Here is a 13,702-nt window from a genome sequence, read left to right as displayed (position 1 = left end):
TTATTTATATGGACTAGTTTTCTCAATGCTTACGTTCATGGAATTGAAAACTTGGAATAGAATTAATGCTGAATTCATTCTCATTCTAGTAATACTCATGCATGGATAGAATAAGCTGGTTGAAAAATAAAATGCATCCAATTCCATTTCTGTAAGATGCATTCCCAACAAAATTTTACTTTTATGTTTACTTATAAATATTTGCAATCTATTTGTTTTATCAGTTGAAATAATAAGATTTAGAGTTTTATGATCAGGGAATTTATAAACTACCCTTAAATTTCAATTTATATACACATTTTAAAAAAAATATATTTTATTGATTTTTTACAGAGAGGAAGGGAGAGAGATAGAGAGTCAGAAACATCGATGAGAGAGAAACATCGATCAGCTGCCTCCTGCACATCTCCCACTGGGGATGTGCCCACAACCCAGGCACATGCCCTTGACCGGAATCGAACCCGGGACCCTTCAGTCCGCAGGCCAACGCTCTATCCACTGAGCCAAACCGGTTTCAGCTATATACACATTTTTATTAAAAGGAAATATAAGATGATCAATAAGAATTCAAATACAAAATTTATTATGGTAAAACTCTGGAGAGGATGTGGAATGCAAACATCAATTCCAGAAGATAAAGGATGAAAACTGTTCAAGTATAAGAGACTATTTTAAAAAGTAGGTATTAGTTAAGGTTAATAAATCTCTCTGGTTTTTAAAGTTCACTCGCTATAGGTGAAAAAGTGTGACAGTTACGAACTATTTGTAACAAGCGGGGAGAAATGTTGATGTCCCTTTGAACAAAATTGTTCCAAAGGGCTCACGAGCCAAAAAGTTTGAGGATCCTGAACAGCCAAGATGTCCTTGCTCTGAGACTGACGGAACTCTTCCTGGAGGGACGCAAACGCAGGTTGGAGCGAAACCTGTGGCTCTGCGTGGGCGCTTGTGGATTTAGTCCCTTGCATTGTATTATTTCTTGTTCGTGTGAAATCGCCCCTCCTCGTAAGACTGTAAGCTCTCGGAAGACCAAGGGCTTGCTCGATTTCTGGGCTCAGTGCCGGTGCCCTGGGGACACTCCCCACACCCCCGCGCAATGAATGACTCTGTCGTGAGAACTCGGAGGGCTGTTACATCCCCGCTGGCGCTCGGGTTTCTGTGCGGCGCGTCCCGCCCGCTGCGAGGCCAGGCCCGCGAAGGCGTGGGAAGGCCCGAGGGAAACTCTGAGCGCTCGGCGGCCGGGAGGGGCGGGGCGGGGGCCGGGCGGGGACCGGTTTGGGGCGGGGGAGCGGGGGGCGCGGGCGCGGAACCGGGGCGGGGGAGGTGCCGCCGCGCAGGCGCGCCGCCGTCTCCGCGTGCGCGCTGTCCCCGCGCGGGCGCCGTAGCGCGTGTGCAGGCTGACGCAGCCCGAGGGCCCTCCTCTTGCTCCGCAGCGGCGTCGGTGGAGTTTTGGGCGTTAAGGGAGGGGGCGCGGGAGCCGAGCCGCGAGAGGGAGGCGGCGGGGAGGAGGAGGAGGAGCAGGCGCCGCCATGGCCGCCGCGCTCACCGACATGGCCGACCTAGAGGAGCTCTCCCGCCTGAGCCCTCTGCCCCCCGGCAGCCCCGGCTCGGCGGCGCGGGGCCGGGCGGAGCCCCCCGACGAGGACGAGGACGAGGAGGAGGAGGAAGAGGAGGCGGAGGCCGAGGCGGTGGCGGCGCTGCTGCTGAACGGCGGCGCCGGGGGCGGCGGCGGCGGCGGCGGCGTGGGGGGCGGCGAGGCGGAGACGATGTCGGAGCCGAGCCCCGAGAGCGCCAGCCAGGCCGGGGAGGACGAGGACGAGGACGACGAGGAGGACGAGGAGGAGGAGGACGAGGGCAGCAGCAGCGGCGGCGGCGAGGAGGAGAGCAGCGCCGAGAGCCTGGTGGGCAGCAGCGGCGGGAGCAGCGGCGACGAGACGCGCTCGCTGAGCCCGGGCGCCGCCAGCAGCAGCAGCGGCGATGGGGACGGCAAGGAGGGCCTGGAGGAGCCCAAGGGACCGCGGGGCGGCCAGGGCGGCGGCGGGGGCGGCAGCGGCAGCAGCAGCAGCAGCGTCGTCTCCAGCGGCGGCGACGAGGGCTACGGGACCGGGGGCGGCGGCAGCAGCGCGACCTCCGGGGGCCGGCGCGGCAGTTTGGAGATGTCGTCGGACGGGGAACCCCTGAGCCGCATGGACTCGGAGGACAGGTGAGTGCCCGGCGGCGTCTCCCGGTTCCTCTACCCTCCCTCCCTCCTCCCGCGCTCCCGGGCCGGGGGGACTTTTTGGCCGCGATGCCCCCCGTTCCCAGGGCCCCTCCCCCAGGCGCCCCCCTCGGAAACCTCCGGGCCGCCCCGCCCCTCTGGCCGCGGATAGCGGCTCCCAACTCTCAGACCCTGTCCCCCCGCGCTGCCCGGCGCCCCGCACGGCCCCTCGGACGGCCCCGACGCGGAAGCCGCCCCCCGAGCAGGCCCGGCCCTCGGTGGGAGCTGCAGCGGCCCCGGGGGCGCACGCCCGGCCCACGAGGTTAGCGTCCGCCGCGAGCGCGAACACTTGTCAGAACTGCAATTGACAAGTGCTTTCCAACATGGCTGGTCTCGCTCGGATTGCACAGAACTTCCTTGTTCGGGGAGGAGACCCCCAGCTGCCCCTCTTCTTTACTTAAAAAAAAAAAAAAAAAAAGGGAAAAAGAACAAGAAAAGGCTGTTCTTTTTTCTGTTTAACCGCTGCTTCCAAAACGCCTTCCGGGTAGTCGTTAACGTGGTCTCCAAAGGGATGTAAATAACTTCTGTGAGTCCCGCGAACAAATCCGGGAGAAAGTTGAAAGCGAGTCCATCGTTGTAGCCAAGAAAGATGAATTTATGGCGTTTGCAATAACTTCGCGGGAGCAGAGAGAGCTGGAGTGGGAACGAAAGACGCTCGCGAAGGGACCTGCATATTGGTAGGCGGTGTAGTATCCTTGTGTAGTGAGGCTTCGTGATTGTAGGCGGCAGGATTTGCAGCCCTGTGTTGGAGAGCGCTGAAGGAATTAGCATTCTTCTAAAGTTCGTGGGGAGTAGCGTGGGGACTGGCCAGAAATGCGCTTCCCTTTTTTCGGGACATTAAAATGACTGCCATTATTATGTTTCGATTGTTGCTGTTACTTTTGGGCTCTTTGGAAAACTTCCTATTTTAAGTAATTGGTCTTAATGTACTTTTTAACAACAGCACTCCCTCATTCATGCTGTACTGCTTCTAAAGTATATTAGCACTTGTTTTGACCATCTGCTAATGTTTAGATGAGCAGTCGATTTTTAAATCATCTCTATTGACTTGGATTTAAAGGTTTTAAGTATTCTAAAGTTCTAGGGATAACGATGGTTAACTGAGAAAAATTTATGTAATGAGGAATACAAGGCCCTACATATTTTGGAAATACAGTATTAGAATCTGTTTGACACTTAAATATCTAGTTAAGACACTTTGGCTGGGGTCAAACAGACTGTACAAACCTTAGAAAAATTGTACTGAACTATATAGGCATGGCGGGAAGGAGAATGTCTTAAAGAAAATTAAAATTGACGTGAACTGCACAATGAAGAATGTTATTTATCATTTTATTACAACCTCCTTCGTTGGTACCCAGAGATATTTGAAAGTTGGTAGTTTCCACAGTTCTATTTAGTTATGGACACACACTTGTTTAGCACTGCACAGTTTAAACGTTGCAGTCATTTCATTCACAATTTGGTGCAAACTAGATATTATTTTGACTTCCATTTAACAGATGAAGAAGCAAGTTGAATGTCTTCCTAAAAACAGTAAGTATAGAACGGTAGTGGTGAAGCTGAACAAAGGTTCTTAAGTCCCTTGCTATTTCCACTTCACAAGAGTAAGAATAGTTCACCTTAAATAACAAGCTGTATGTGTCAGTTTTTGTTTGTTTGAGTTAATATCTTGTCCACTGCATCCTTTTATTAGGGGACAATGAATTATTGGTCAAGTAAAATTTCCGAAAGTGGAGTTTTGGCTTCATTTTATATTTATTGGATATTTATTTGAGTATCTACTTTATACATCATTCTTCAGAGTAAGGAGTAAGATAATTGGTGCCACAAGTCCAAATAAGGTTAAAACTTGATAACTAAGCATACTTGCTTTTCTTAATGCTTAAGCATTAGAGACTACAAAATATTGTAGTCATTTTACCATTTCAAGGTAGTAGATTTATCACTTGTATGAAAAAGCCTTCCATTACTAGTGAAACTGGTTGTGGTCTTGATAATCTTAATTCTGAAATGCCCCCTGTTGCCATTGAGTTAAAGAACTATTTTAAATTTGGAAAGGATTCATAATTCTTATAAACTGTCCTGCAGATTACACTAATCTGTGTGGATTTTATAGATTGATTTCATGGTAGGAAGTCTTTATTTTTGTAACTGATGAAAGGATATTGTGGTTTTAAAGTGCTTTTAAAAAACTTGAGACAATCCTATCACAACGATTTCATCATTAGAATTTACTGTTTCTCTTAGGATGCTTGTTCATTTTTTCTAACTTTGAAATTAGGTAGTATCTTTGAATTTAGCATACTTTAGAATTTGTAAAAATATCTTAATATTTTTAACTGTAAGAGCTTCTTAAGAAAGAATTAATACAAAGATTTAGATTTTGAAGCTTGTGATCCAAGGTACCACTTTATCATCGTGTATTAGAAGTGTTGTGTGGTGAAAACTGACTAATTTATAAAATGATTAAATGACATTTGGTACAAAAAACATTGATTCTTTTCCCCAGGAGAGAGTTATTCAGAACCATGTAAGTGTATTAGTGTGTTTATTTTAGTCAAGTTAGCAAACTTAAAGTTGATAGGTAATTTACTTTGGTTATAGAGATAATGACATTTTCTTTGGGGGCGGCGGATATTTAGCTGTGCAAGAACACTAAAAACTAGTTTTTCTTTTACTTTGAATCTAAGCTTAAGTATTTTTTAAAAAATTATCACCTTTTAAGTAAATTTCAGAGGCTATCTTAAATACAGTTTTAGAATTTTAAATGCCTCAAATGTTTTTAGTTTACAAAATAGTTTTAGCTATTGAATCAAATTTTACTTACATTGAAAGTACTCTGAGCTACTTATCCTATATAAGTGAATTGATAATAACAATCTATTCCATTTTGTGGTTGTCTCTTTTTTAAATTGTCTCTCCCTTCCCCCCACCCTGAAACTAGAGTATAAACCATGACTTATTTTTGAAAAAGCCAAGGCCTGTTTCAGCCACTTTTATCAGCCTTTATGGATAAATCGAGGTATCAAATGAAAAGTGCATGGTTTCATTAGAATGAAACTTATTTTAAATGTTCAGCAAAGGCCACACACAGGCCCTTACCATCTTGTGGATATAAAATTTTGTCAATTTTTGGGTTGTAAACTTTGAGGTATAATTAGGATTGCTTTGAAATGGGGAAAACAGACTTAATATTGCTCAGTTTCCCTATAGTATGGTTCGGGAAATCTTTTTCTAATATAGAGGCTAAATTTTAACATCAGATTAATACTAGAAGGCTAATGAGGTTATTGTCAAGATTTATTAAGGATCTGTATGTTTGAGGCAATAAAATACTTTTATGTAGAATAATATTTTGCTCATACTTCATAATAAAACTCTTTTGCACTACCCCTTTCATCTCTGAAGCAATCAGCTCTTCATAGTCTCTAGAATACCTCTTTTTCACCACCCTTTTATTTTGATTAAATTTAGGTCTGTTTTCATTGATAACATTGTAATGCTCAGTTAAGGAAGGTATGGCAACAGTAAAAAAAACCCCACAGATTTTAGGGTCGAATTTATATAGGGAGATTCTAAGGGATCATTTTACTTTTAAGAAACATTGACTGCCCGACTGGTGTGGCTCAGTGGTTGAGCATCGACCTATGAACCAGGCGGTCATGGTTCAATTCCTGGTCAGGGCAAATGCCCAGGTTGTGGGCTCGATCCCCAGGAGTGGGTGTTCAGGAGGCCGCTCTCTCATCATTGATGTTTCTATCCCTCTGTCATCCCCTCTGAATCAATACTATATATATATATATATATATATATATATATATATATATTTTTTTTTTTCCCCCTGCAAAAAGCTTTATCTCATTTGGTCCAGTGCATGGGAGAGGGCTCCAGGGTGGTTAAAAGAATGGCTAGTAGTTTTGGGAAGAGGCTCAGGTAAAAGCCAGAGACACCAGGAGGATGCAGGGGGGTCTCTCAGAGGCTCTAGTCCTGCTTGAGGGTGAGCCTTTCGAAGAGATACTCGCCCAGCCCAGCCTGGGGGGTGGCCAGCCTGCGGATGTTAGTTAGGTGGATATTAGTTAGGTGGTCGCCCATCTTCTTGATCAGTTTCACCTCCTCATCCAGGAAGTGGTTCTCCAGGAAGTTGCAGAGATGAGGGTCTGCACGGGTAGAACCCAGGGCATGCAGCTCCAGAAGGGCCTGGTTCAGGTTCTTCTCTAAGGCCTGGGTGGCTTCCATGGCATCCTGAGTTTTGCCCCAGTCATCTTGGGAAGGTTTCTGCACCTCCTGGAAGAGAATGCGGCCGCCATACTTGTTTTGCAACTTTAAGAGATGCTCAGCACCATGACGCTTTTTCTCCGCCAACTCGCGGAAGAAGTGGCTCACGCCCTCCAGAGCCACATCTTCACGGTAGAAATAGTAACCCAGAGAGAGGTAGGTGTAGGAGGCCGGCAGATGCAGGCTGGCCAGGCGGGTAACCGCAGCCTCCACCTCGGTGGACTAATTCTGACGAATTTGGGAGCTCATGGTTGTTAAGCTAAGGAGTTAAGGTAGAAAAAGAAAACCGTGTGTTGGCTGGTCCTGGAGGTGGTTCTGAAGGTGATGACTGGATGAGACGCAGGAGAGTAGCCGGAGGCTGGAAGAAGGGGTCTGTTTTGTCCAAACAGAGTTGAAGCAAGAGACAGATCCGGGACCTTTGAGTGCACTGCCAATAAAATTACATTTTTAAAAAAGAAATGGTAAGACAACTATGGTCAGTTAGGGACTCCGTGTGTAAGCTAGTTTGCTACCAAATAGGTTTTAACTATGTTAAGGACTCTTTACTGAACATTGTGGAAGACACAAAATGATTCCCTCTTCATCCATTTTGTTTCAAATTGCTGTGGGACTTAATTCCAAAGTGTAGGTTTTTTAAAAAAAATATTTTTATTAATTTCAGAGAGGAAGAGAGAGATAGAACCATTAATGATGAGAGAGAATAATTGATCGATTGCCTCCTGCATGCCCTGCACTGGGGATGGAGCCTGTAACCTGGGCATATGCCCTGACCGGGAATAGAACCGTGACCTCCTGGTCCCCATAGGTTGATGCTCAACCACTGAGCCATGCCAGTTAGGTATTGCTTCAAATTTTTGATGACTGAGACCACCTTTCAAAACACATCAAAATACCACAACAAACCCCTTTCCTGGCCTTTTAAAACTTGGCTTTAATTTCTTTTTATATACTTTTCTTCTCCTTTTATGGTTCTCTAGGTAGAGGGATGTAGTATATTACAATATAAAGAGCCTGTAATCTGGAGTCAAAGGGAACAGTTCACATTTTAGTCTTGCCTGTATTATGATTTTAATTAATATCTTTGAGCCTTAGTTCCTCAGCTGCAAAACAGGCTTAGATTTTACCATGAAGGTGTTCTAAGTTCCAAATGAATTTCTGTTAATGACTCCTGTGAACTGTTTTGAAGAATCCATGTTATTTGGATGCTTGCTTTATCCTTTTTGTTGTAGAATGGTATATTTTTGAGAGCAGGGATAGTTTAGCTGGTTTAGAACTTTGTATTTAACACAGTACCTTGGATATGGTAAGTACTCATTTATTAGAATTAAATTGAAATACCAACAATAGAATTTATATAAATAAAGGAGACTAAACTGAGGGCCAAGAATTTGATGCCCTTGGTTGGATCATTGTAGCTGGTATTGATGAGTTTAAGGACAGCTTTGCCTGTGACATTTTATGCAAAATTTGTAAGTACTTTTCTCTGAGGAGAAACCAGCATTTTTCAAAAGAGTTGGTCTAAGAATTACCTATTTAGAGGAAACAAGAGGTACATAGTAAATGTTAAAAGATTTGACAACTCTGAAATGGAAAATTTCTATAAAAATGAGTGTGAGTATGGAAATTTGAAATGGATAGTTACCAGAGGGCTTTTTTTTTTTTTTTAAACACCACTGTTTAAAAGCATTTAGTGTATAAAAATGCTTTAACATTTTATCAATGAAAATTTTGACGTTAAGAAGGGAAAGAGTATTGGGAGAGAAGTGGGTTATGAGTCAGAATGTTTGGAGTTGGAATTCACTTAAGGTGGGTGACCATGGGACATTTATTTAAGTTATTTAGTGTCTTATTACTATTTCAGGTCTCTTCCCTGCAAAAGGGGAATAATAATAGACTATTGTGGGGATTACATGTAGAGTATTTAGCACAATTTAAGCGTTTACTATGTGATAGGTATTTAACAAATACAGGGTGAGGCAAAAGTAGTCTTACAGCTGTGAGTATGGGAAACAGTTTATTATTGTATTATTTTCTATGAATAACTGTAAATCTACATTTGCCTCACCCTGTATATCTATTCTGCAGTTGACCTAAAGGCCTCATAATACCTTTTATTTTTAATAGTTTTTAATATGTAAGTGAATCTACTGTTCTATTAGTAAAAAGCTTTATGTTTTCTTGTAATGGTAATGGATTTGCAGTGATCTGAGCACATGTTGAGTTCATTTTTCTGACTAATAGTTTGCTTGTGAAAATAATAGTTATTGACCTTAGAACTAAAGGACAATTTTGGGGTGGATATTTGAATGTTTAAAAGTAATTTTAAATCATGGTTACCATTGTACCCCTTTCAGTGATAAGCAAGAAATGTAATGGTACCTCTCCAGATGGTAAGTTTTAAAAAGACTAAAAAGATAATTCCATTATTTTCTAGTTTATCTGTCAGTTGTTTGTGACACAGTACATTAAAATTAAAATTGGAGAGTATTGTAATTAATGACTAAAGTTTTGGTGGGAGTATGGGACTGGATTTTATGATTAGGTGAGTGATGAATAGAAATTTCTAGAAAGCCTAAATGAAACACACAAAGGAAAGACCATACCATATTTCTAGACTTTCTGCCTAGATCAGAGAATGCACATTGGAACTGGAAAATAAGAGTTTTAATGGCTGAAGTCGGACCTTTCACACCAACACATGCACATCTTTCTCAGTGTAGGTTTGTGGATCAGAGTCTTTTGCCTCTCTGCTGCTTCTGTCTTTGTAACTTGTAGTTACAAAGTTCTTCATTGTCCTTATCACAGTTTGAATAATTAGTGCCTATCCTGTTAGAATGTGTGTTCCCTGAGAATAGGAACCATGTCTGTTTTGATCATCGCAGCACCTGGCACAGTCCTTGACACTTATTTTAAGTATTCTTAAATATATTTTGGATGAATGATGAAACTCCTGAAACAGGAAAATTAACTATGTGGTGAAAGAAGAGAAGGAGGGTTTGGAGCAGAGAGACCAATTAGGAGGTTATGCTACTATTTCTGAGTAAAAAATTTTTTCTTTGATTTAATTATAACAATAGCTCCCCCCCCCCCCCCCCAAGACATATCTATTGCTGAAACAAGGAACATTGGGTAGTAAAAAAACATGAACCTTGAGTCAGAAAGACTTGGGTTATTTTAATTTAACCATCTCAGAAGTTGTTTCCTTATAAAATAGGAGAAATATCTTAGTGTTATGAACAAGTGAAATTGAATATGTAAAACGGAAAAGGGCTCGTATTTAATTCATAGAGTCATTTACTCTCCCATTTCTCATGCATAGAAATGTGAAAAGAATACTCTAGTGGGAATAAGTAATCAATATTGTAGTGCTGGTTTTACTAGATCCTGCCTATAGAAAATTTGGCAAATCATTTCATTTCTCTGAACTTAAGATTCTTTTTCTTTAAAGTGAGGGTTTTTGACCACAATATAATTTGGAGTTATCCTTTAGACCAGGGGTGGGGAACATCTGCCACGGCCTTCACAATCATTTGGTCTGGCCCTGCCAAGGCATTAGGGGTGAGTTAATTGTTTGACCAAATACAGCAGGCTAATTTTTAAGTTGATAATTTTGTATGGCCCACAAATGATGTTATAAATATCCCAATGGCCCTTGGCAGGGAAAAGGTTCCCACCCTCCAGACAAACCCAGAATATTGCAGGTGTGGCTCTGCTGTATTCAGGATCTCAAAGAAACGTTAGATAGGTTCTTCTGAATTCAAATTTATATCACCAGAATTTTTAATTTATCTTTATGGTGTTGTATTGAAATATCATTTTTGTTTGTCTTCTCTAGGCTATAACATTTGTAAGATTAAAATCAGGTCCTGTTTATCTTTATACTTCCAGCACATACCTACTTACATTCATCTACTACACTGCCTATATTCAGTAACTCAGTAAGTAGTTGGTTGAATTCAACTGAATATGGATGTACCTAATACATATTTTTTCTTACTGCCATTAGTGTGGCTGCATGAAACAAGGAGAACCATTCTATGCCTTATATTTCTCCGTCCCCCTTTTAACCTGATGTTATATTTATTGATTTTAGAGAAAGATGGAGAGGGAAAGGGAGAGAGAGAAACATCAGTCAGTTGCTCCCTAAAGCGCCCCTACTGGACATAGGGATGTGGCCTGACTGAGAACCGAGCCAGCAACCTTTTTGGTGTATGGTACGACTCTTCAATCTACTGAGCCACCTGACCAGGGTTCCAATTCTTTTTAACGGCATATGTGGAAAAATTATCTGAAAAAAAGTTGTGACTATTTGGATAATTTTAAAGAGCAGACTTTCCCAACAAAAAAATAAATTTGCATATTATTTTAAGAGGAAACTACTATCTAGTTTGCTTAAGAATCTCAGACTCTTGAGCTTATAGAAAGGATTTTGAGAAATGCAGTTCAGCCCGGCCAGTGTGGCTCAGTGGTTGAGCATCGATCTATGAACCAGGAGGTCACAGTTCGATTTCCAGTCAGGGCATATGCCTGTGTTGTGGGCTCAATCCCCAGGGTGGGGTGTGCAGGAGGCAACTGGTCAATGATTCTCTTTCATCACTGATGTTTCTATCTGTCTTTCCCTCTCCCTTCCTCTCCCTCTCCTTTCCTCTCTGAAATCAATAAAAATATTAAAAAAGTAAAAGAAGTGCAGTTCATTGTATCCTCACCAACAACAATGAGGTGAGGAAGAGCACAGAGATTATGACTTGCCCAAGTCACAAGCTTCTTGAGAAAGCCCAGTCCTGGCTTTAGATGTGTTGTCTTAGCTACTGTACTGTCTATATGACTGTTTTAACAACCTTGACTGGAAATTTAATTAAAATCATATAAATAAATGGCTATTTAAATTTTCAACCTTTCTCTTTTGCAAAGAATTCATATACATTTCTGAACCTTCATTTGTAATATTTATATATACATAGATTATTTAGCCCAGGTTCATTTTAAGACTTTGAAATATAGAAGTTAATTTTGGGGTTGTAGTTATTCAGTTTTACAAGGAATAGAAGCTCTTTATTGACATTTTATTTCTGTTAACACTTTTTGAAGTTCCTGACTTGCTTTTTGGTTTTCATTTATATTTTGAGTTTCTAGAAAGATGAAGTGTTTACCAATTTGAGAAAACACGTTTTAGAAGGGTATTAGTATTTCTCAGTAAATACATTTGCTAATTCATTTCTAAATTACAAAATTTTGCCATTTTTATAAATATTTGTTAAAGTACTGAGAGTGAATGAATCAACAGTAGACTTTTTAGTGCTTTCAATTCATGTTGGCAGTCATTCGAACATATCTTTTGAGGTATTGAGCACTAGTATAGTCATTTTTGTCAGAAACATTTTTATGATCTAACACTAACTTCAAACACTAAATATGTGATTGCTTCTGTATAAAATGGGTGGTAGTCCTCATAGCATATTTTTTTAAACATACCTTCTTGGCGTATATAGCCATTTTTCTGTAAACTTAAAGAAGGTAAAAGATAACTCCTTATATTGTAATTGTGTTGAAGTAAAATGTTTCTAGTATTACTTTTTGAAGATAGTTGCTTGCTGATCTCTTAAGCAATGAAAGATGATGATCTTTCAATGGATGATGAAAGATGTGGGTGGAGTATCTTAAAGGGCAATAGACTAGAGATGAGAAACAAATTTAAAATGTGCACAGTGCATAGTGATGGTAGAAGAATGCCACCTACTTGCTTTCCATAGGCTATATTTCATCATTGTTACATAAAGTCCCTTTTGGCCAATTTAGTGAATGCTGCTGGGTCTTGGGGAAAAATCTTTTTTCTTTAGTCACAGAAATAATTGTGGGGACAGAGAATAGTCTTTTTCTTGATTAGAAAAATCCATTTTATCTTTTTAAATTATAGTGATAATAGATTGTAATTATAGTAATAATAGTAATAATACCTTGGTTTTAGCTAATAATTTGTAGTGTGCCTCCAATTAATTTTGATGATTATCTCTTGTGACATATTTTACTTGCCTTAAAAATCATACTTCAAAAAAAAAGGTCATACTTAAATTTGTTACTAAAAACTATTTGAATATCTTTAGGTTTAGGAGTTTACTACAAATGAGATGTTTATATGGGATTCTTAGTACAGTTCAGATCATAAGAAAGCAGAATTCCTTCCATCTTAGGTGAGTAGGAAGGGCCTTGGGGAAAATTGACTTGTGTATATGTAACACATGTAATAAAATAGGCACTTCTCTTTACTTTTAAAAGAAATTGTTTTCCAGTTTAAAGACCTAAAAGCCTACAGCACCATAGTAATTTGGAAGGGAAAATGAGTTGGCCTTATAGAAATCTAACATGGTCTAAATTCCTGAATCCCATTTAAGACCAATTTCATGTTACTTTTGTTCTTGATAAATAAAAACTAAAATGACCGCCCCTTTGTCTCTGGGATGAATTTTTGGAGTTGGATTTTATGTTGAGATTGTTAGGCTCAGATCTGTTTTAGTTCTAAATGTGGGACAAGTTCTACCTCAGGGAGTGTTGCTTTATTTATTTAACTTTTTAATTGAATTTATTGGGGTGACATTGGTTAATAAAATTGTGTAGGTTTTAGGTGTACAGTTCTATAATACATCCTGGGACCCTTCAGTCTGCAGGCCGATGCTCTATCCACTGAGCCAAACCGGTTAGGGCTTGAATTAAATTTTTTTTAAAAAATATATTTTATTGATTTTTTTACAGAGAGGAAGGGAGAGAGATAGAGAGTTAGAAACATCGATGAGAGAGAAACATCGATCAGCTGCCTCCCGCACATCTCCCATTGGGGATGTGCCCGCAACCCAGGCACATGCCCTTGACCGGAATCGAACCCGGGACCCTTCAGTCCACAGGCTGACGCTCTATCCACTGAGCCAAACTGGTTTCGGCTGAATTAATTTTTATGAAGCTAATTGACTTGTAGGAATTGCAAGTCAATATATAATAAAAGGCTAATATGCATATTGTCCCCTTGGGAGTTTGACCGACTAGGAGTTCCACTGCTCACTATGACATAAGCTGACCACTAGGGGGCGGCGTGGAATGAAGGAAAGCCCCGGCTGGCAGCCACCAGCCAGGGGAAAGAAGGCCCCGATTGGCCCTGATTGCTGGCCAGGCCTAGGGACT

The 13,702-nt window shown here is 41.2% G+C and overlaps 1 protein-coding gene and 1 pseudogene across 4 annotated transcripts in view; one reads left to right on the top strand and one right to left on the bottom strand.

The window, feature by feature from the left end:
• The first annotated feature begins 1,374 nt into the window (after nucleotides 1-1,374).
• Nucleotides 1,375-13,702, top strand: part of AEBP2 (AE binding protein 2) — a 64,143-nt gene continuing 51,815 nt past the window's right edge. Inside the window, exon 1 of one of the 4 annotated variants that reach the window (XR_004965761.1) lies at nucleotides 1,375-2,200. Coding sequence is in view for 3 of the 4 variants with exons in the window: in XM_036297325.1 (XP_036153218.1) it covers nucleotides 1,527-2,200 (674 nt within the window). In the remaining variant the exon portion in view is untranslated. The remainder of the gene's footprint in view (nucleotides 2,201-13,702) is intronic. The other 3 variants (XM_036297325.1, XM_036297326.1, XM_036297327.1) reach the window with 3 other exon arrangements.
• LOC118649857 lies at nucleotides 6,239-6,781 on the bottom strand (annotated as a pseudogene).

This window comes from Myotis myotis, unplaced genomic scaffold (genome assembly GCF_014108235.1).
Source record: "Myotis myotis isolate mMyoMyo1 unplaced genomic scaffold, mMyoMyo1.p scaffold_m19_p_3, whole genome shotgun sequence".
NCBI lineage: Eukaryota > Metazoa > Chordata > Mammalia > Chiroptera > Vespertilionidae > Myotis > Myotis myotis.
This window is presented reverse-complemented; position numbering and strand designations above follow the sequence as displayed.